The 21,844-nt window shown below is 46.1% G+C and overlaps 1 protein-coding gene across 1 annotated transcript in view; it reads left to right on the forward strand.

Annotated features, from left to right (window-relative positions):
* Positions 1-1,219: 1,219 nt before the first annotated feature.
* LOC147889298 (putative ADP-ribosylation factor GTPase-activating protein AGD8) overlaps positions 1,220-21,844 on the forward strand; it is a 60,160-nt gene continuing 39,535 nt past the window's right edge. Inside the window, exons 1-2 of the mRNA XM_087391494.1 lie at positions 1,220-1,426; positions 11,377-11,495. Coding sequence (XP_087247620.1) covers positions 1,358-1,426; positions 11,377-11,495 — 188 coding nt within the window. The 5' untranslated portion in view covers positions 1,220-1,357. The remainder of the gene's footprint in view (positions 1,427-11,376; positions 11,496-21,844) is intronic.

Consider the following 21,844-nt stretch of genomic DNA (forward strand, 5'->3'; position numbering starts at 1 on the left):
TGTGAGAGGATGAAAGACCAAGGGCCTTATGTTATGGAGGGCGAAAAGAGGGGAAATATCTGTTTCCCTTGTGCAAATGCACCAGGTGAAATATGGGGGAAATAAAGGGGAACATGGGAAATAGCAACCAATCTCTAGAGCTCATGGTGCTATTTCCCGTAGCTTTGAGAACCATTGTTGTGACATTTCTCTAGTATTGATGCGACATTTCTTTATAGCACTATCTCATTTCCCCTTGGATTGTTATGCATGACTGAACCAAGAACCATTGTTGTGACATTTCTCTAGTATTGATGTGACATTTCTTTATAGCACCCTCTCATTTTCCCTTGGATTGTTATGTCATGAACCAAGAGAAAACTCTCAAAAATATGGAAAAATGTCATCCTTATTTCCCTCCTTTTTGCCCTCCATGACGTAAGGCCCAAACTTGATAATGCAATTAGGTCCCATCATGATGTGATTGCTAACATGATTCTTTGCTTCATGATGTCTCTTTGCCTCCCTTTAACTCTTGATGGTCTGGAAAGTGCTCCGGTCGTAATAGGGACAAGTGGCTTGTGGTTGGAAGCACTTTCTTGCTACGTGAGCTACCTTTTCAATGACCTTCTTCCCAAGGAAAGTAGCAATTTCCCTCCAACTATAAGGCCCAAACGTATTAAGGGAGGGGCCGAGGGAGGACTTTTTTAGGAGGAAAGTCTTTGGAATTTGGCGGGCGACTGGAGGTTGCCAGCCAGATTCTGAGGACTTTTCGACCGAAAAGTTCGGCTCCGGCCCGATTCCCCCATCTGGAGGGATTGAGGGAGGCCGTTTCGTACTGGTCGTTCGGTAGTTGTCTCCTACTGCTGTGGCGGATGGTGTTGGGATGCTCTGCTTTTTTTTTTTTTTTGGGTGGGTGGGAAAAATGAGGAGGCAGGGGTGTGAGTGTACGAAAGCGGCACGGAGATGGATGCGGTGGTGGTGTGATAACAGAACGGGGGCGGATGGTGGATGATGTGGGTGGAGGGGGTGAGAGAAGAGGGGATGTATGAAGGAAATGCCAAGACGGAGTGAGGGGTGAGTGAGGTGTAAGCACCGACAATGATAAGAAATATATAAATAGGAGGGGTGAGGCAAAAGAGTGGAAAGTAATAATAATAAGTTTGATTTGATACGTTGAATACAACGCTCTACTGGATACTTATTCAGCAACCCACCAACCACACTTTTCTCTCTGGCTTTGCATGCATTTCATTCTTTCATCATCCTCTTTGGAACCTTAAGGACCTTCCTTCTCCATCACTTCTCCCCTTAGATCTCCTCCACCACTTTGCTTTCTTCCCAGATCTTTAAACCTTCCCTTCTTTGCTTTCAAGCCATGGCTTCCCTGGATCTCCCCGACAAGAATCTGCTCTTCCGCAAGCTCAAATCTAAGCCTGATAATAAGGTTCGTTGCTTCTGCCCCCCCCCCCCCCCTCCTCCCAGCATTTTGTTGAAACGACCCATCTGCCTGCCGTTCACTGCAATGCTTCTCCTTCCTAGCTCTACCTTTTCCATGCCTGTTTCCTACTCTCTCTCTTTCTGCAATGTACCTTGTCATTCGAGTAACCTGGTCGTCGATCCGTTCCTCTTGACTCTACTTTGCGTATTGTTGGGCATTTTCTAGATGACGATTGTATGTGCGAATGTTAACACACCGTAGTGGGCTGTGCGAAAGATCGGGTCACCTCGTGAGCCCGCATTGTTTGCTTCATGATATCTCTTCGCCTACGGATTTGCTGGGTTGCGATTCATAGAAGGTACAAAAGGCCAGATCACGGACTTGTTGTAATACCTGCTGTTGCCTACAATGCTCTTCAAGTCTTGGAAGTCTCAAGGCTCTTGATGGAGACCCTCAAAGACTTCGCGTTCCACACACTTTGTTGCGTCAAGCGCGCGGTGATTTGGTGTGAGAGTCGTTCGAACTCATGAATTGAACGATGAACGTGCAAAGAAAGAGGTTCATGGCGCTTGCAACCACATTTGTTCTTTGATCCCGCGAAGACTGGTCATCCCAATCTCGTCTCCAGTTGAGGCCGGTTTACGACGTAGACTCCAACAAAATGACAGAACCAGTCTCTAGGCACCCTCTAAGGGAATGGCCCTGTCGCCATAGAGCACGCTCTCTGTCATGGTGTAGGATGGGAGCTTTAGTTTAAGTATCTACACCATACAATACACGTGAGGTCCTCCACCATGAGCGGTAATAGTATCTGACTTCGAGAGAGACACTAGTCCGAGTGAACTGACTGAGCCAATGCACAGATGCATCCTCCTATGCATGGCATAGCCTAAGAGAATTTTTTTTCTAGTAATGCTTGAAATAACTGAAAGAAATGAATGACTTCTGTCATTCATAAGGCCTGCCCAAAAGGTTGGAGGAGGAATTTTCGAAGATGCATCACATAATAACACCTTTTGATGAAAAATATGAACCAGAAATAGAAGCAACAGCAAAAACCAATGGTACTAGAAGAGAGGAAGGAGGAAGGATTACGACTTGTGCTTTTTTACCCAACAGCCCAACTGCTGTATCAAGGGAGATGTGGGCATGGAGGTCGGGACTGGGGCAAACTTGAGAGAGAGAGAGAGAGAGAGAGAGAGAAAGAGAGAGAGAGGAAGGATTGCATGCGATTGAAATACTCCAATAGATGCAATTCCCTTTCAAGGAGAACATCAATGCTAAGGCCTCCTTATCGCGTAGGCCACAACCAACCATAAAATCAGCTATCTGTGTGGCGCTACTCGTGGAAGCAAAAACTGCCTATCGCCCAGCCTATTGGATGGAGAGCGTAGCTCACATTGTAGGGAATCTCTGCAATAGCGGCTAACAGCCAGGGTGGTGGAGTTTACAACCAGTGAATGCCTTACTCTGTAAAAGTTTAGAAGACACCTGCAGATCAAGCCTTTCATGTAAGACAACTGAAGATCAAGCCTTGCAGAAACGTGCACGTCTCTCGATGGTTGCCCTTGATCCCACTACCCCTTGCTCCCATATGGCGCACAAGGTGTAGATAATATCTTGCTAGAGGGTAACGAGGGTGGCTGTTGTTGGAAAATCTACTGGCTACCCATCACCAGATTGCAATGGGCAACCTAGAAGTTTCAGGTTGTGATGTTGGACATTGTCTCCTACTCCCACACATTGTCCCCTGGAGAGGGTATTGCTTGTTGGCAAGAGGGAGGAGTCACGTACTACACCTCAATCTGGACGACTCTCTATCCCTAGATCCTGTAGGCTGGCGTAACTATGTCGATCGTAAAGGTGTGGCCCCTCTTTGTCAGCCAGGCTGCCATGCCCAGGTGAAGTCACCTTGGTCCTCTACGACCTAGCCATGATTTAAAGGGCCCCTTGCCATATCCTCTACGATGCGGAGTAGCTCCACAGGCAATATGGAATCGTCTTGAGGTCTTTGTCCTCACAAAATGGAGGCACCTCCCATCCACATGCATCAGCTCCAACCATGGGCCGATAGGCAATCCGTATTGCCACCGGCTAGAAGAAATATGAAATCTTCCGTGATCAGAGGTTGGTCCATAAACACAATGAGAAATAACCTCCTGTGGCACATGCTTCTCCGCCTAGAGGCTCTCTCTCTCGAAGGTCGAGATAGGTGAAAGACGGCATCTAATGCGTGTATTGTACGAGAAGAAGGGGATCTCCATAATCCTATTTGAGTGTTCCACTCTTGAGGGCCAAAATCCTTCTCTCGACCACTGAACGTCTCGATGCGGACGACCCTTCAATAGTCAGAGGTGCCAAAGGGCGACACATCTTGCAAGCCCCACGATGAGTGGCACTGGGTCAATGGTCCAACTCTTGCCTAGACACTTTACTACTCTGATCCGTTGCCACTTTAACATCTCCAGGGTCACATCTAGCTCTGGTTCTTCCTCTGTCTCTAATTGCATAAAATCCTGGGGACCCACTTTGCAATGCATAGAGCAGAAGGCACCAAGGGCTTTGTGAATATATTATATCCTTAAGGGCACCCGTGTCCTGGAGAATGCTCATACTACAATAGGGGGGCTGAGACACTATGTAGACGCTCCCTCTAGGATGTATATACATATATATAGATATCTCTACATATTTGTAGATATATATATATCTTTGGGATGGCACATTAATCTCTAGTATCCTCTTGCCTGCCCCTCACATAAGAGAGGGCTCTCACATGTGCCTCTAGCTTGCAAGGGAGTCGACTCCCTGTCCTGAAAGAACTAGTTGGACCACTATCGTGCTGTGCCCCCATCATGTGTCCTGAATCTCTGGTGCTAGAAAAGGGGTTGGTTCTCCCGCTTCTCTCAGCACCATGGGTTGGGTTGGATACGTCAATGCCATACCCTATGTAGACTCCTAGTCCTTAATGTAGACTCCATGAGCTGTGGTAGTGGAGCTACTAAACAAGCATCCACACCAATGCAAAGTCCAAAAAAAAAAGCAGAATGGTAGTACTAAGTCCTAAGTACAATATAGCCATGTCGATGGTCGACTATATATCAATCTCAGCATCATCATCATTATCATCATCATCAGCAGGATATCAAGGTGGATGAGGCAATGGAGGCATGAAGTTGGCAATAGAGAGCTGTCGGTCACTCAAAGTTGCAGTCTTGGCACGTCTCTTGGTACTTGACTTGTCCTCTCTGTGTAGGCCCACCTGTAGCTTTGCGTCTAACCAGGGCTACTGTGACCCCCGTCGGTCGGGCTCCGACTGTAAACAAGGAGGGGATGTCCCTTAGTGTGATCTGTGTGTCAACCCTCTATCTGAGCTATCGGGTCACAGGCTCCGTGTCACGGTCATGTGGAGGCCCTTCTCGTGGGGATCCATGTGATTTGGCTGAAAGAACTCCGTGATAGAGCTCTGAGAGGGATCAACTAAGGCCTGTCTCCGTGCTCGGAGTATCCTCTCGCGTTGTCTAAGTACCTCATGAATGAAACCTGTCAAACACTACTGGTCTGGGTAGGAGAGGAATCGGGTCAAAATCCCATAGCTATCTCTGAAGAGGCAGTAGAAACGCCCTCGGATCTCATAGTAAACAAGACACCTGAAGATGATTTGCTCCTCTGTCTGTACCTCCTGCATGTCACATAGTGTGCATATGCGCCTCTCCCTGTGTAGTCACTCTGCTCTGCCACTCTCGATATGAAGTGTGTGTGAAGAGACCCGGAACTGCCCAAGAGAGATCCTCAGCGAGTGGGGTAGGTGAATCTGCGTGTATCCTGGTGGGTCAATGAAACCCTCCGTTGTGATATGTAAGAAGTGACTTTGTAGAAGCTAAGCTTCACTGGGAGTTCACTCGGTCCCAACCAGGTCCGAAATGTGTGTAGCTGTAATAGATCCTCACGGATAACCTGGTTGACCTCGTGTGATAGGAGGGGAGAAAACGGAGGAGCATCCATGCTGTACTGGAAGAGAGGAGTCTATCCATGTGGAGCCCTAGTCGCTCAAACCATGCGTGCATACCAACACCTCTGGTCCCCTCCTGTTGCAAGTGCCATAAAAGAGGACAGAGCTAGCCATGGTAGCTTGCTACGCCCAGAGGTGTAATCTCCATATTCCCTGACTCGGTACGGGTACGTGATGACCTGAAATGCAGTATCTAGCTGTAAAGGAGGTGACCCAAACTCAGCCTGAATGATCTAGTGAGGAACGGATGGCTTACCACGAATCATTCGTGATAACATGAGAACCTGTAGCCGCTCCACACGGTTCCTCTCTGTATCGGATAAGTCTAGCTCCCAACATGGGCTGCTGTACATCCTCGTTGAGCGGAAGCAGTGCCTCTCTAGTCTGGCCAATGAAGCATACCCTCTGCTCAAGCGTGTCTGCATCGCGACCCCTTGGTACGTGGATCCTGAAAGTGCGAGCGGAAGCATTGCCTCTCTAGTTTGGCCAATGAAGCATACCCTCTGCTCAAGCGTGCCTGCATCATGGGTCTCATAGTGAAGATGGGTCCGGAAAAGACAACCCTAAGATAAGTGTATGATGAAACTATCTCAATAGGTGACCCATCAAATGTGAACTGCTCCTGGCGCATGATGGCTCGAGATGTATTGAAGATCATGGCCTTGGTTTTACCCAGGTTGACCTTCAAATCATGAGACTCACAAAAGGACTATAGTTTGTTAAGGTGTCTTTGGAGCCCCTTTGTTGAGGAGAGCACGTCATCTGCGTAAAGCAATATCCGCATCAGCGTGCTTGCAAGAGAGCAACCTACCCTCCCTGTGTCTACATCACTGTCTCAAGCTCGTCAATGTAGAGGTCAAACAAGGTAGGCGATAATGGACACCCTTGTTTGACCCCGATAGTGCCCATGATCTCGTCTGTCCATCCAGATCCTGTCCGGACTCTTCTTGAAACTCTCTCGTAAAGTGCCATGATAGCCCAAATGATCTCCTGGTCATAACCCAAGTCTTGTAGGCGCCGTATGAGGCGGGCTCTCGGAACCGTGTCAAATGCCTTGCGGAAATCCACAAAGTAACAATAAACCCTCTGCTTCCATGCCTTGGCCTTGATGATACATCTGAGCGTGAGAATATGGTCCATGGTTCCATGATCACGTCGGAATTCGGCCTGTCTTGCTGCTCTAAGTCCTTGACACTCCGCAAAACTGATGACCTCGGAATCAAGTATTGATGCATAAACCTTGGACATGACATGTCCAATCATTATGGTCCTGTAGTACTCCTTCATTAAAGAGCTTTGCTAAGATCGGGGCTAGGAGGTTAATCCCATATGCAATGAACTCAGTGCATAGCCCCTCATGATCCTTCTCTCGGCCATTATGAAGTTTCGTTACGGCATCCTTTACCCCTTCCCTAGTGAAGACTCCCCTAGTGAAGAGGGTGTAGGATGTGGGGCATGGCATGTGTGAGAGGTTAGGGACTGGGTGATTTGGGATGTCATAAAGTGTGCGTGCATAATCAAACCAGATCTGAGTGTCAATGAGTGGTGAGGGGGACCGTCCTTCTAGAAATCTCCGCCAAAAGTCCTTAGAGTTGTTACTAAACAAAATGTTTAGTAGCTCCTCCTCGTTTCGACGAACAAAGTCACTAAAAATGGACACACATACCCAAGGCTAGTGTTTGAGAGAAATAAATAAATAAATACACTCACCTGGAATGCCCTCTGCCTGTCCTGTCTCACTCTGTAACTTGTGAGAAGATACCCAGATCTTGTGAGAAGATTCGTAATCTGTGAGAAGATACCCAGAACTGCTGAGATCCTCTTTGCATGTGGGAGATGAATCTGAGTGTAGCGTGGTGGTTTGGTAAGCCCCTCCTTTGAGAATGATCTCTGTAGAAGCTTAGTTTTACTGAGAGTTCAAAAGGTGCTACCAAGTCTTGTAACTGTGGAGCTATTGTAAGTCCTCTCTGATGCCTTGATTCATCTTGTGGTAGGTGAGGAGAATGGATGGAGCATCAAGGCGATATTGAAACGGTGGTAGTTTGTCCCTATGTAGTCCCAAGCCTACAAACCATCTCCGTGTCCCAGCATACCAGCTCCTACTAATCCCCCTCTCCCTCCAATGCAATAGATAACTTTAAGGCCAGCCAAGGCAATCTGCGCCATTCAGATGTTGTGGTGCCAAAGTTTTTGATTCTATGGGGATAATTGACCACCTGAAAGATTGCATCAAGCTGTAGAGGGGTAGCCCCAAACTCTACTAGCTGAATATGATGTGGGACCGACGGCTTGCTACTGATCATCTGAGCAAGAAGTAGAACCTATACTCTCTCTATGCGGGGCCAGTCTATCTCCATCATATCTGTCCCCCAAAAGGCATTGCCTTTACATCCCAAGCTAGATGGACAAGCGAGTCAAAGAGAAGAGACTTGCCTCTGGGGTCCTGGAAATGCGAGTGAAAGCACGGATGCTTGAATCTGGCTAGTGCGGCATATCCTTTGCTCAAAGGAGCCTGCATGGCTGGCCACATCTTGAAGATCAGGTCTGAGAAGAGGGTCCTCAAGTATATATAGGATGCAACAATCTCCATTGGCCCGTCAAGGGTAAACTGCTCTTTTGTCTCATAGAAAGACTGGAGTGCATCCAAATGTGGTTGGAGACCGTTAGCTGATGAGGAGAGTATGAACCACATAATCTGCATATAGTAGAACCGAACATAATCTGTATATAGTAGAATTGAAATTAAGGAATCAACTAGGGGTGAACCTGCTCCTTCCAATGTTGTGATGAAGGAATCGAGCTCATTGTTATGTAGACCAAAAGTTTGGTGACAAAGGACGACTTTGTTGACCCCAATCGTGCTCATGATCTGCCTTTGTCCACCCAGGCGATGTCATGACTCTACCTGATATCGGCTCTTATAGTGGTCGGATCGCCCAAATGATGTCCTAATTGTACCCTAGATCAAGTAGGGGGTGTGTGTGTGTGTGTGTGCGAGAGAGAGAGAGAGAGAGAGAGAGAGAGAGAGAGAGAGAGAGAGAGAGAGAGAGAGAGAGATGTATTAACGTCCACGAGAGGCCTCGCGGGCCTATGGGACAAAGTGCATAGAAAAAGAGAACTCAATGGGCTGGAGCAAAGGGCGTGCTAGGGCCCTTGTTGAGTACTAATCTATGCTAGCAAAATCATAATCATAACCATAACCAATAATGTACAAATTGAATCAAGTCAATCTATCAAGTACAAACTGAATCAAGTCAGTCTCGGTGCTGGGACTCAGAAACCAAAACTGAAGTTGCACTGCAGTGGGGGACAAGGTCTCCTCGATCTTTGAACTCTTTGGGCTATGTCCAGAGTGCCCCCTCGTCTCTGTCGGCTCCCCCTGAGGAACAGTGTGATAGGTCGGACCTCAATATGTGCACTGGGTGCTCGCTGTTGTCTCATGTGTGGTCTCTGTGTCCCTCTCAGTGGTACCGTGTCGGCTCTCTTTGCTGATCTAGGCTACTCTCATGTCAGCTAGCTTCTCCTCCACTCCGCTGTGTCCTGGGGCTGACTCAAATATATAGAAGTTTGTGACGCGTCGCTGTGTCCGATCAGCCTCTATGTCCTGTGGTTTGGCCATCATCTGCTGCTCTTTGATCTATCGCAATATTCTCTCTCTGTGCCAGCGCATCTCCATCAGATAGAGGCCAATGCAGACCTGGTTGTGGAAATGGATCGGTCATGATGGTGGACCGAAGCCACTCCCCTCCAAGTAGATACAATGGTTACACCCCCGGATCTCATAGTAGGTTGGGCAAGCATAAAGAAGATGCTCCTCTATCTCAACCGCCCCCAGCGTACATAGTGTGCATATCCGCTGCTCCCTGGGTATACCTGCGGCTCTCCCCACCTCAATCCTCAGCCGATGGGACGAAACCCACACTTCTCCAATGGCAATCCTCAGTGCATGTGAGACTCCTCTATCCTCGAGATACTGGGGTCTGATGATGAATCCGTCCCCCAATACTCTTAGAAAGTGTTCATGGTAGAACTTGGTCTTGGTGGGGAGCTTTTGCCCCCCCCCAGTCTGAGATGTATGGAGCTGGATGAGATCTAACCATATGATATGGTTGATCTCATCTCGTGGGATCGACTCAAGCGGCTCGTCCATGTTGTACTGAAAGGGGGAAGTCTGTCCATCTTGATACCGTGCCTAGCAAGCCATGTGGATATGCGTGCATACCATGTGTCAGTCCTGCGGGCCAGTCTCCGAAGTCTCTAGTGAGGTAAGTCCCAAACTTTGTGGATGAAAGTCATGGTCTGAAAGATGGCATCAACGTGGAGAGGTGTCATGGGGAACTTTGCCTGCACTATCTCATGTGGGATTGAGGGCTTACACCGAATCAACCTGGCCCCCATAATCACTTGTGGCCGCTCAAATCTCCTCCAATCGATCCTCGGAAGATCGCATCCCCAGAAGGGTGCTATATACATGGCAGTCGGCTGCACCAGTGTGTCGAAAAGCCAGCCCTTCGTCGGTGGATCCTGTAAGTGCGCCTTGAAGCACTGTTGCTCTAGTCGCGCCAAAGCACTACGCCCTGTGTGAGTCCTGCTTGGGCTGCATGGGTCATCGTGAAAATGGGTCCTGTGAAGACTGCTCCCAAATATGTGTAGGACTGCACTATCTCCACTGGCTGACCACAATAAGTGAAACCAAGTCGGGGAAGTACTGCTTGTGACGTGTTGAGACCATAACCTTGGTCTTCCCAAGGGTGACTGTCAGGTATCTCCAATACTCTTAGAAAGTGTTCATGGTAGAACTTGGTCTTGGTGGGGAGCTTTTGCCCCCCCCCAGTCTGAGATGTATGGAGCTGGATGAGATCTAACCATATGATATGGTTGATCTCATCTCGTGGGATCGACTCAAGCGGCTCGTCCATGTTGTACTGAAAGGGGGAAGTCTGTCCATCTGGATACCGTGCCTAGCAAGCCATGTGGATATGCGTGCATACCATGTGTCAGTCCTGCGGGCCAGTCTCCGAAGTCTCTAGTGAGGTAAGTCCCAAACTTTGTGGATGAAAGTCATGGTCTGAAAGATGGCATCAACGTGGAGAGGTGTCATGGGGAACTTTGCCTGCACTATCTCATGTGGGATTGAGGGCTTACACCGAATCAACCTGGCCCCCATAATAACTTGTGGCCGCTCAAATCTCCTCCAATCGATCCTCGGAAGATCGCATCCCCAGAAGGGTGCTATATACATGGCAGTCGGCTGCACCAGTGTGTCGAAAAGCCAGCCCTTCGTCGGCGGATCCTGTAAGTGCGCCTTGAAGCACTGTTGCTCTAGTCGCGCCAAAGCACTACGCCCTGTGTGAGTCCTGCTTGGGCTGCATGGGTCATCGTGAAAATGGGTCCTGTGAAGACTGCTCCCAAATATGTGTAGGACTGCACTATCTCCACTGGCTGACCACAATAAGTGAAACCAAGTCGGGGAAGTACTGCTTGTGACGTGTTGAGACCATAACCTTGGTCTTCCCAAGGGTGACTGTCAGGTATCTCTCTCTGCAGAACACCTCTAATGCCTCCAAATGTCTTTGCAGCTCCTCTGTTGAAGATGATATAAGGACTATGTCATCAGCGTATAGCAATATCTGCATCATGAGGTCTCTCTCTCTGCAGAACACCTTCTAAGGGCTCCAAATGTCTTTGCAGCTCCTCTTTTGAAGATGATATAAGGACTATGTCATCAGCCTATATCAATATCTGCATCATGAGGTCGCCCATTAATGATCCCTTGCTCCCTAGGCAATCTATGAAGGATGTGATTTCATCGATGTAAAGTCCGAAGATATATATACATATACATATACATATAGATGATATATATATATAGAGAGAGAGAGAGAGAGAGAGAGAGAGAGAGAGAGAGAGAGAGAGATAGAGATGAACTTTGTCTTCTCTTCAGGTGTGCTTTGATTGCGATGCCAAGAATCCAACATGGGCATCTGTCACGTATGGCATATTTATCTGCCTTGATTGCTCTGCAATTCACCGCAGTCTTGGTGTTCATATAAGCTTCGTCAGGTACTCACAAGTTCAACGTCTATGGTGGGTGTGTAATGTTAAACATAAATTTGAGTTGCTAAATATATATTCTTTTAAAAAATACAATGTCCTTTAAGGATTTGCACAGGTTATTTCATTACTTTCATTTTGTCTGGAGGTCAAAAATGAACTACATGACCACAAAAGCATGATTTGAAGATGATCCAAAGGTGTTTCTATCAATCACAAGCGAAGAGGTTCTTATGCATATGTATTCACACACTTTTTTTTTTTTTGGTGAAGAAATCTTTTATTGCTGTAAAATAATAACATTCATAGTTACTTCGAAACTGAAGTAACTATTACTCAACTAAAGATCTCAGTATAAGTTGTATACACATCCTGATCAATCAAACGAGTTTGAACACAATCATAGAATGATTGATGGAGAGATCGTTTGAAAAAGATAAAGGATGAAAAAAGGGGATCACCAAAGACTCTATGATTTCTGTCCATCCATAAAGTCCATAGTGCCCAATAGCGTACCCATATAAAAAATAAATCAAAACCCTGTCTCGGTGGATGAAAACCAAACAACCAGAAAAGCCTGCCAAAAGTAGCAGTAGGAAATCTCGCTCGAAGCCTCTGTCGGATGAGAGCGATGAAGGTGCAAGTATGTGGACAGAACCAAAAAATGTGTAGCACAGATTCAGTGGGGTGTAAGCATCTATGACAAACAGCTGGAGCAATATGTCTGTGTGCAAGTAGCTGGCCAGATGGAAAAATGCCAAGCAGGACTCGCCAAAGAAAAAGCTGTTGTCGAAGAGGGACGTTGTAATGCCAAAGGAGACGCAGCCTTTTGCTCCACCACTTTAGTGGGCGATCCATATGCCAAACAGTATTTGCTCTTTCAGAAATCCAAGGCGGAAGTAATAGCACTTTATACAGTGATGGCACTGTAATATGTGAGAACTTCAAGGGACGGGCTGAAGAGTAAGAAGAGCGTAAAAATCCTGTTCTGAAGTTCCATGCGAGGTACTGGCAAAAACGGTTGAAGCATTGCTGAAATCCGATGCCAGAGAGGACGATAATGAGCTCCCAAACCGTATTTGCTGGCAGCCATGGAAAAGGATAAAAGTGTGCCATCATCCTGAAGTACATGTGCCACAGAAGTGATGCCTTTGAAGGAGAGAAAGTAAGAACGTCTTGGTTCTTGAATGGCCAAAGAAGGGTGGAATACTTTAGACCAATAAATATTCTCAGCCCTCAAGGAGTTTCCCGACAAAGAGTCCCCATGCCATTCCAAGTGGGATAAGATATGTTTCCAATCAAGAAGCAGGCGAGAAACAAAAGGGCAGCCTCTGATCTTGCCTTGGATAGAGCCAAATATAAAATCCCACGGAGTGGGCTGCCAATGCCCAAATGCAGAAGTATGAATATGTAGTAAGAGGGAGCGGATCATTAAAGCCCACGGCTGATCTTGCATAAACTGCAACATCATTTTTCCTCTGTGAGCAAGTAAATGCATGTGAATATTGGGAATGTTTAGACCCCCGTGCATCTTTGGAGAACAGAGATGATGCATAGAGAGTAATCTGAGACTTTTCTTGCCATTTTTAGCACACCAGAAAATTTCCATGATAGCTGACATAAAGGAGTCCAGCTCTGCCTTAGTGAACATAATGAGAGGCAGATAAAACTGTATGTATGCTATCAAAATGGATTGTGCGATTCGCAAACAAACATGTAGTGGCCAAGTTGCAAGCTTCCAATATTCAAGTTTTGCCCTCAACTTTGTCAACACCCAATCAGTTTGTTGGGAACGGGTGAGTTCCCAACCTAGAGGATAGCCGAGATGTCGAATAAATTGAGAGGCGGGGACAATTTCCCCAAGCCACATAAGACTGTGCCATTCCTGTTGATGCAACGGCAACAATTTTGATTTCTGAAAATTGACCCGAAGACCAGCAGCCAATCCATATGTAGAAAGAGCGTGCATAATCATGGACAGATCACTCCGAGTATTTTGTGAAGTAAAGAATGAATCATCAGCCTATGCTTGAGTGATCATGCTGCGACTGCCAGTAATCTCCAAACCATGCAACTGGTCAGTGTCCAAAAGGTGGTCCAGATATTGAAGCATTGGATGAGTGGCTATTGCAAAAAGTAAAGCACTTAGGGACATCCTTGCCTAACAGAACAGCCAAGAGTCCAGTATGTAGAAATATCCCCTGAAAGTATGCAGGCAGCTTTACTATCTTGATATAGCCAAGTGATAACTTGCTGATTTTTGTGCCAAATCCCAATGCGTGCATAGTCGATGAAATAAAATCCCATTTAACCGTATCAAAGGCTTTGGCAATATCAACTTGCAATAATAAAACATCTTGCTGCGTGTATTTGGCATATTCAATTCCAACATAGGCATTAGCAATGTTATCTGTGATATGCCTACGCGGAACAAAGCCATATTGGGCAGAATGCAACCCATCATGTACAAGCCCCTTTAGCCGATCGACAATCATTTTTGTAGTGACTTTGTAAATGACTGGCATAAGGGTGATAGGTCTCCAGTCTGCCAAAGATTCACAGATTTGTTTTTTTGGAAGGAGTTTAACAATACCTCTCTTCCATGCGTCTGGCATTTTCTGATTTTGCCATGCAGAATTCACCATATGCAGCAAAGTATGCTTCAAAAGAGGCCAATATTCTAGAAAAAACTCAACCGTAAGACCATCCCATCCTGGAGATTTCCATCTTCCGCAGGATTTGATTGCATCTGAGAGTTCCCTCTCAGTAAAAGGTTCCTCCAATTCCAAAGCTTGAGTAGTGGAAATAATAGGAGAAACATGCTGTAACAGCAAATTTCGTGCAACCAAAGCTTGCTGTGAGGGAGGAACTGCAGAACCAAATTGCTGAGAAAAATGTTGCACACAAACAGAAGCAAGCTGTGACCTCGAGGTGGTCCATGATCCATCAGGCATAAGCACCCTGCAAATTTCTGTTTTTAATCTTCTCTGATGCAAGCTTTTGAAAAATTCTTTAGAAGAGCAGCCTTTATCTGTAAAGGCTCTTTGTCTGGCTCTAGTCTCCCATTTGGCCAGTTTTCTATGATCATTGAGTTGAAGACAATGTCTGGCCTAGCATAGTGTTGTTTGCTCATGCAGGGACAACGGACGAAGATGGCTGAGTTCAGTGAGGTCCTGACAAGTAAGTTTGGCCTGAGCAATAGTTTCCCTCAGGGTCTTCATGTAAGACTTGCCGTAACTTCTTATCACAACTTGCATTTTGGAAACAAAAGAATCCCAGGCATCATCAATATGAACATGGCTGCGAGAAGACAGAGAGTGAGATGCTTCAGTAACCATGGCCTTGAACACAGCATGTTGCAAGTAGCTATTGTTCACGATCAAATGGCGCCTTTGTGGCAATCTATCATCTGGCATATCATGAAAGGATAACCGCAACCATAGAGGTGCATGATCTGAATGCACAAAGGCATAGTCAATCCACATTTTGCATGTAAAATCCCCATTTTGTTGCGGAGCTACACTATACCATCGATCCAGACGTGTCGGATAAGAAGAAAGAGCATTATGTTGGAATGTGTATCCAGGTGACAAAGGCTGCAATTCCTTCCAAAGGTCTACCAAATCCAGATGCATCAGTAATTGTGACCATGCATGCCTTTCAGGGGTTAACATATGAGTATGTCTAGAGGTATTGTCTCCCTGTTGAGGAGCATTATTAAAATCCCCACATATAAAGGCATGATATCTCCATGGATATTGTTGCATGGCATCCCAAATTTCAGTTCTTTCTCTAGAAGATTGAGGTGCATAAAGAGAGGCAAATTCAAACACCTCTCCTCGAATTAACGCACTGAAGAACAAGCCATCTGCCTTTGTGGTCATTGAAAACAATAACTGGTTGGAGCTCATGTTTGATCAAAATGACCACCCTTGAGAAAGAGTGCTCTCCAGCATAGAAAATGTCATAGTCATAGTAGTGTCCTGTCTTTCCTGCATAGACATGTTGGTTATGTTCTTGTAATGCCACTATGTCAGGCTGAAATCTATTGATGTACAGCCACACTGTTTTCCATTTCCTACTGTCACACATCCCCTGGACATTGAGTGTAAAACATTTGATATGAGCAGTCATATTTATAGATATTTATAGTAATATAACAACTATGTACAACAGCAAATTTCATGATGTCAACCCTGCATTTCTATCTCAGGGTCAATGCTTCTCCCCTGAGAAGAGATATCCACTTGAGGAGTAGACAGCAGAGCAGCAATCTCTTCTTCAAGGAAGAGTGTTCTGCTGGCTGTCACTGGAGCCCATGTGATCCCAATTCCTGTATTGACCTCTGGGGTGTTTCCACTGGAAGACGCACCATTCCAAGTACGAGGGGGTGGAAGTCTTCTAGCAGAAATAACTTTTCTTGGACTTTGCCATCCATCAATTGGAGGTTTTTGTCCTTTTGTCGAGGGTTGAATAGCAGCAGGTGAATGTGAAGAAACATTCCCATTTGAAACCACTGGAGCTTTGCCTTTATCCTGAATACTAGAAAGCTGTCTACTACCTTTGTTTTTATTTGCAATAGAAGTAGGAGCATCCTTGGTAGGCATTTGAACCGGTAAAACAGCAGGAGGCATTTTATGCTGATTCATTGGACACTGTGAAACCATGTGTCCAAATTTTTTGCAGTCAAAACAAGCCCCTGCAAATAATCCCCATTTCAGTTTGTAAAAGGCACTTCCCATGTCCACATTATTCACGGTGACTGAATAAGAGTTTGGTGTGGGATTATCAGTATCCCAAAGAATGCAAAATCGATTTGAATTGCCATTAGGCTGTGGTGGGCAGACCACTTTGCCTAAAGAAGCTGCAATTTTAGGCAAGAGTGAGGCCATGCATTGTGGGAAGTCTACAACTTCAACCCAGACCGGGCATCTATGTCGGATTAAAGCCTGATAATCCCTTGTGGGAGACCATGGCAATACATGCACCATTTGTTGCCCAAGAAAAAGAGGCGAATGTTCCAAAAGCATTTGTCTGTGTAGCTCATCCACCATAATAACCTCAAAAAAACCCCTGGCTGCATAGTGCACTTTGCGATCAAACGAGCCAGCCAGTGTGCGAGTCAACCAGTTGCCTATCTCTGCAGCAGGTGGCATCCGGCCAGGAAAAAATAAAATTACTGCATTTTTAGCATATTCTTTGACAGGATCCACAATTTCATCTACTTCCACCATGAGGCCAACTGATGGAACCGAGTCTTTCCACTCTTTCCTGGTGTCTGCAAATCCTTCATGCATGACATCGTAGACCAGTTGGGCCTCAAGAGTATCATGTACCGGGTCATGCTGACCCTCAGCCTGCTTTTGCTTCTTGCAGTGAACCAAACGTTCCTTTTGAAATGTCTTTTCATAGGAATATTCAGCCATAGCTTTGTAAAAAGTGGAACTCAGAAATGAGATACGTGTAAAGTGGTAGTGGAGGAAAAAAACCAGTCCCAAAAAAAGCCCACAGGAAGCCCACAGAGAAGAGCAAAAGAGTATATTTGTAAGGAGAAAGAAGGGAAAGAAGGATGTAGAGGCCAAGATAGGATAGAAATCAGTTCTGTAGAGGAAAAAGAGAAAAAAACCAGCAGAAAAACCCCAAATGAAATATATTTCAGAGGGAAATAGCAGATTTTGGCGATGAGAAAGGTGCAGCAGACCCAGAGACTGAAGAGGAGAGAGATGGGAGCGAAAGCCTTCAAGATCAGGGCGTGGCTGTAGTCCAGGTACAAAACCCTGCGCAGAAAACAGACCAGGAACCAGGAATGATGCAGGAGCAGCAGGCTGCAGCAGGCGAAAATGGCCGTACAGGCCGTACAGCTGTATGGAAGCTGTACGGAGGTCCGACGGGCTGTACGACAGCTTATGTCTGCTCCAAAAGATCGGGTTCAGGGCGTTGATTCAGCGCAACAGGGTGCTGATGCTCACGGGCTGGTTACGGGATGCTTTCGGGCTGATCTGCAAGGGCTGGCTCTCTCTCTAACACACTTTTTTTTGTGAAACCAGTAACTATATTATTAACATGAAATCAATGTACATGACATTATACTCCAAAAGAGAGCCTAATGGAAGAACTCAAAAACAGTCAGAAAACACTTCAAGGCTAGTAGCATCCAAGTCCCTCTCTCTCTCACATAGACACCACTATGTACATGTACACACGCATATGTATTCACACACACCCACACTCGCATTCACATACATGCATTGTGCATTTGCACACAGTTTTAGATAGAGATAGAGATAGAGATAGAGACATACATAACCATATATATATGTGTGTGTTTGTGTGTGTGTGAGAGAGAGAGAGAGAGAGATTTATTGATGTCTGCAGATTTTTTAAAGAAACATCAGAGAAAAGAATTTTCTATTGACGTCTGCAGAATAAAAAGGCCTATGAGATTAAAAAACTGGGATACATTGTGATTGGAACACCCCATATAGGGGGGGCTAGAGATGTCTGGCACACCTTTATGTATGTAGTGTAACTAGAGAAAACCCTATGAATATATCTAAGATGAATGAAACGATTGTATCAGAAATATCTCTGGTATCGGGTCCCACGTAGCATCTACCATCAGTGATCTAAGCTGCGCATGAGCATGGATGGGGCCCCACTGAGAATCACAGTGCATTTATGTTATGCCTAAGATCTAGCTGCACATGAGCATGGATATGATCCCATCGAGAATCAGTGCCGTTGACTCGTCTACTGGTGTCCCCTTTGCTCTACTCAGTGGGCCACACTTATGGGTGTCGTGAGGTAGCTCGATGCTGTGATGTGGGGAGCACATTACCTCAAATGGGATGGCTGCTCTCTAGCCCTGTAGATGCCCCCCTAATGGTCTAGAGGCTATGAAGACTCAGCTCAAGGTGACGTGCCCAGCGATGGCCATCCAGTGTGGGAAAAAGTCTTTTGTGATCCTCTGCTGTTTGGGACTGTTATTTGCTGCTGATTGCAGGAGTATCAGCCTTTGCTTCTTTTGTTAGAGGTCAACATCTCCTGATGTCACCTAGAGAGAGAGAGCCTTTCTTGTGGCTGTGCCCGCCCAGTGAGTGAGGTTAGCATAGAGAGTGAGGGCCTGTGTTGTGGCTGTGCTCGCCCCCTGTGAGGGTAGTCTAGGGTAGTGGCAGCCTGTTCAGTGCTGACGAGTGAGAGTTCGTGCTGGTGGATGTCTCCCTCCAGGGAGTTTCTTTTTCGGTTGTTTCAGTTTACGCTTTGAATCTCTCTAGCCAAAGAGTTTTGCTGTGGCAAAGGTTAAGGATTGCTGTTGCTGACAGAAATGCAGTATTACTGGGCGATTGGAACTGTGTATGCAACGCTGACGATAGATCCCATGAAGGTATAGAGATGCCTGTGCAAGAGAGAACGGCTTGGCGGCAGCTTGAACTAGGATGCGAGCTGGTTGATTGGGTCTCTTTTGAAGACCTTAAAGCTTTGAAAGTCTATACCTGGCATAACAAACATTCGGATTGCTCCTGGAGGGCGGCATGGCTTGATAGGATATACTTTAGCCAAGGTGGCTGGTGGATCAAGCCTTTGGTTCAAGGGAAAGTAAGAAGTAATGTTATTACTTCTGATCACTTCCCTGTTGTGGTGTACTGTGATCTTGTGGGAGTGCAGAATGCGCACAGAGGCCCGGTCCCCAACAAATGAAATCTGGCTTTGATGGGAAGTAAGTCTTTTGACGAAGAGGTTGCAAATACATGGAAGTGGCTGCTCAGGGTTGTCAACACCCTCTCAGAAAGTGGAATGCTTGTATCTCTGCAGTGGTGAATGCAGCTAAAAATCTTGGGAGAGCAAAGGCCAAGTGGAGGTGTGAGGCTGAAGCTCTGGCCAGTGAGTGCAGAATCAGCGTTCTGCTGGTTCTCCAAGGTAGTCCACAGGATGCACATCTGGCAGCGCTTTTAAGCGCAACTGACCAATTCTTGCGGGTCTGTGAACATTCCAGAATTGCTTCAGCGTGCATTCAGTCTCGGTTGAGATGGATGGATGAGGGCAATAGACCTACTTTCTTTTTCTTTAATGCAGTAAAAGAAAAAAGGGAAAATGAATGCATTTCTGTTATTTGTGATGAATCCAGGAATTTGGTTAATGGTGAAAAAGCTATAGCAGAGGTGTTTACTAGACATCTTGCAGGCCTCTCAGGCTCTAGTACCGGTCCTCCTAGTAATTACAAGGAAAGATTGGATGCATTTTTATCGAAGATGCCTAGAAAAGTGGAGACACATGAAGCCATAATGTTGCAGAAACCTTTCATGGAAGCAGAGGTTAAGTTCACGGTCATGCAGGTGGCTAAAGAAAAGGCCCCAGGGCCTGAGACAGTATGCCAATTGATTTTTCCAATGCTATTGGGAATGCTGTAAGAAGGAGATACTCTTGCTGGTTAATTGGTGCTATCAGAAAGGTGTGCTACCCGGCAGCATAAACACGGGAGTAATTAACCTGATTCCAAAAAGTCACAGAGTAAGCCCAAATCGACCACTCTCCATGCTAAACTTGGTTTACAAGGTGATTGGCTAATAGGATCATGTTTATACTGGGGAGGCTAATCCATCAAAATCACTTTTGTTTTGTTACAGGAAGAAATATATATGAAGCAATACTTAATGCATCGTTGGTCATGGACCATGCTGTTACGCAGAACGAGAGGGTTTTGATGCTAAACCTTGATCTGGAAAAGGCCTATGATAGGGTCAGCTGGGACTTTGTCCTGAAAACAATGGAAGCTCTTGGGTTTGGCGTCGGATTTTGTCAGCTTACTGAGATGCTTGTCTCCAATGCTCAGTTAATAATCTCTGCCAATGGATATCATTTTCAGTCTTTCTCTCAGCCCTTAGTGGCTTGTATGAGTTATCTTTTGGTTTTGCACTTTGTCTAATCGAATCCTATCTACTCTCCTTCCTTCCTCCTACTTGCATCCTACTCTCTCTCTCTCTCTCTCTCTCTCTCTCTCTCCGTTCGTCGCTCAGCTCCCGTAGCTCTCCCGTTCGTCGCTCATTGTCGTCTCGCTGCTTAGCCCGTCTGTCGTTTGCCTCAGCTGCCGCCTGCCATGCCTAACCTATCTACCTAGCTAACCTAGCTAACCAGCTAGCAGAGCTGCCGCCAGCAGCCAACAGTTGCCAGAAGCCAGCAGCCCCCAACAGCCGTCAGCCGCCAGTCCCCCCCCAGTCCCCCCTAGCCTGTCGTCACCAACAAACCCTTCAGTCCCGTCGTCAACAGCCCCCCCCCCCCCCCTTCCCTCCAACCCTAACCCTTACCCTTACCCCGAGTTAGGCTAAACCCTAACCCCGAGTTGGGCTAAACCTCCAACCCAACCCGGGGGTTAGGTTCAGCTAGGGGGTTCTACAGACAGCCAATTATGGACTAGCCTACCCTCTCCTCCAAGTCCCCCTCAACTCCTTCAACCTCCATCAAGACTCGGTACTCTACAGTTGCAGCAATGAAACCCTCTCCGTATGCACGCAATTATCAACAAGAAGGCTCCAAACGACCCATCCTTGGCAACAAGATCAGATTTTTTATCTACAGCAAGCAGTGAGAGAGCTACGATTGGAACTAGCAGAAGTAAAAGCTCGACTTCACATTCTGGAAGGGCCTGGTAAGCAGGCGGTAATTTTTGAGGCTGTAAAATCTTGAAAGGACTCCTCCCCTACCCCACAGCTAGTCTCTACAGTCAAAGATCTTGTTCACATTGAAGTACAAACTTCTAAGAAGGAAGTGATTGTGGAAGTGGATATCAAAGCAAGTAAGTCTGATATTCAAGCAAAGATTAAAGAACACGAAGCTAGATGTGATAATGCGCTGAAGATTAGAATAGGGGGACTTCCAGAAGATTGGTACAAAGAGGAGGACACTTATAGTGAAATATTGACAAAGATCAAAGCAGGCTTGCGCAAGATTGAATGGACGTATGATGATGAGTAGGATGATGATGACTCGAGGCCGGTTTCTATTATGCACTACAAAGGTCAGGCAATCCTTACACTGAAGTCAAAAGATATGCGAATCAAGCTTCTTCGACAAACAAGCTGAAGGGTACCAAAGTATGGATAGCTGAGGAGCTTACACAAGCTCAACTAAAAAATAAGGCAACTGAATTAGCTAAAGTCAGGGCTGCCAGAAAGGATGGAAAATGGACAGTTTACCGTGAAGGTGTAGCCCTAATCAGAGAGTTTAAATCAAAACCAAAAGACTCTCAGTCTTAAACTGATGTATGGCTGATTACTCTTTCAGACTATTATGCAGGTACTCTAAATAAATGGGGGTTTCTTTTGCACTCCTTGGGAGCTGCCATGCGCCCTCCCTAAAGCAGT

Source organism: Dipteris shenzhenensis, chromosome 20, assembly GCF_047967505.1.
Source record: "Dipteris shenzhenensis isolate YYH24624 ecotype China chromosome 20, Dip_SZ_1.0, whole genome shotgun sequence".
NCBI lineage: Eukaryota > Viridiplantae > Streptophyta > Polypodiopsida > Gleicheniales > Dipteridaceae > Dipteris > Dipteris shenzhenensis.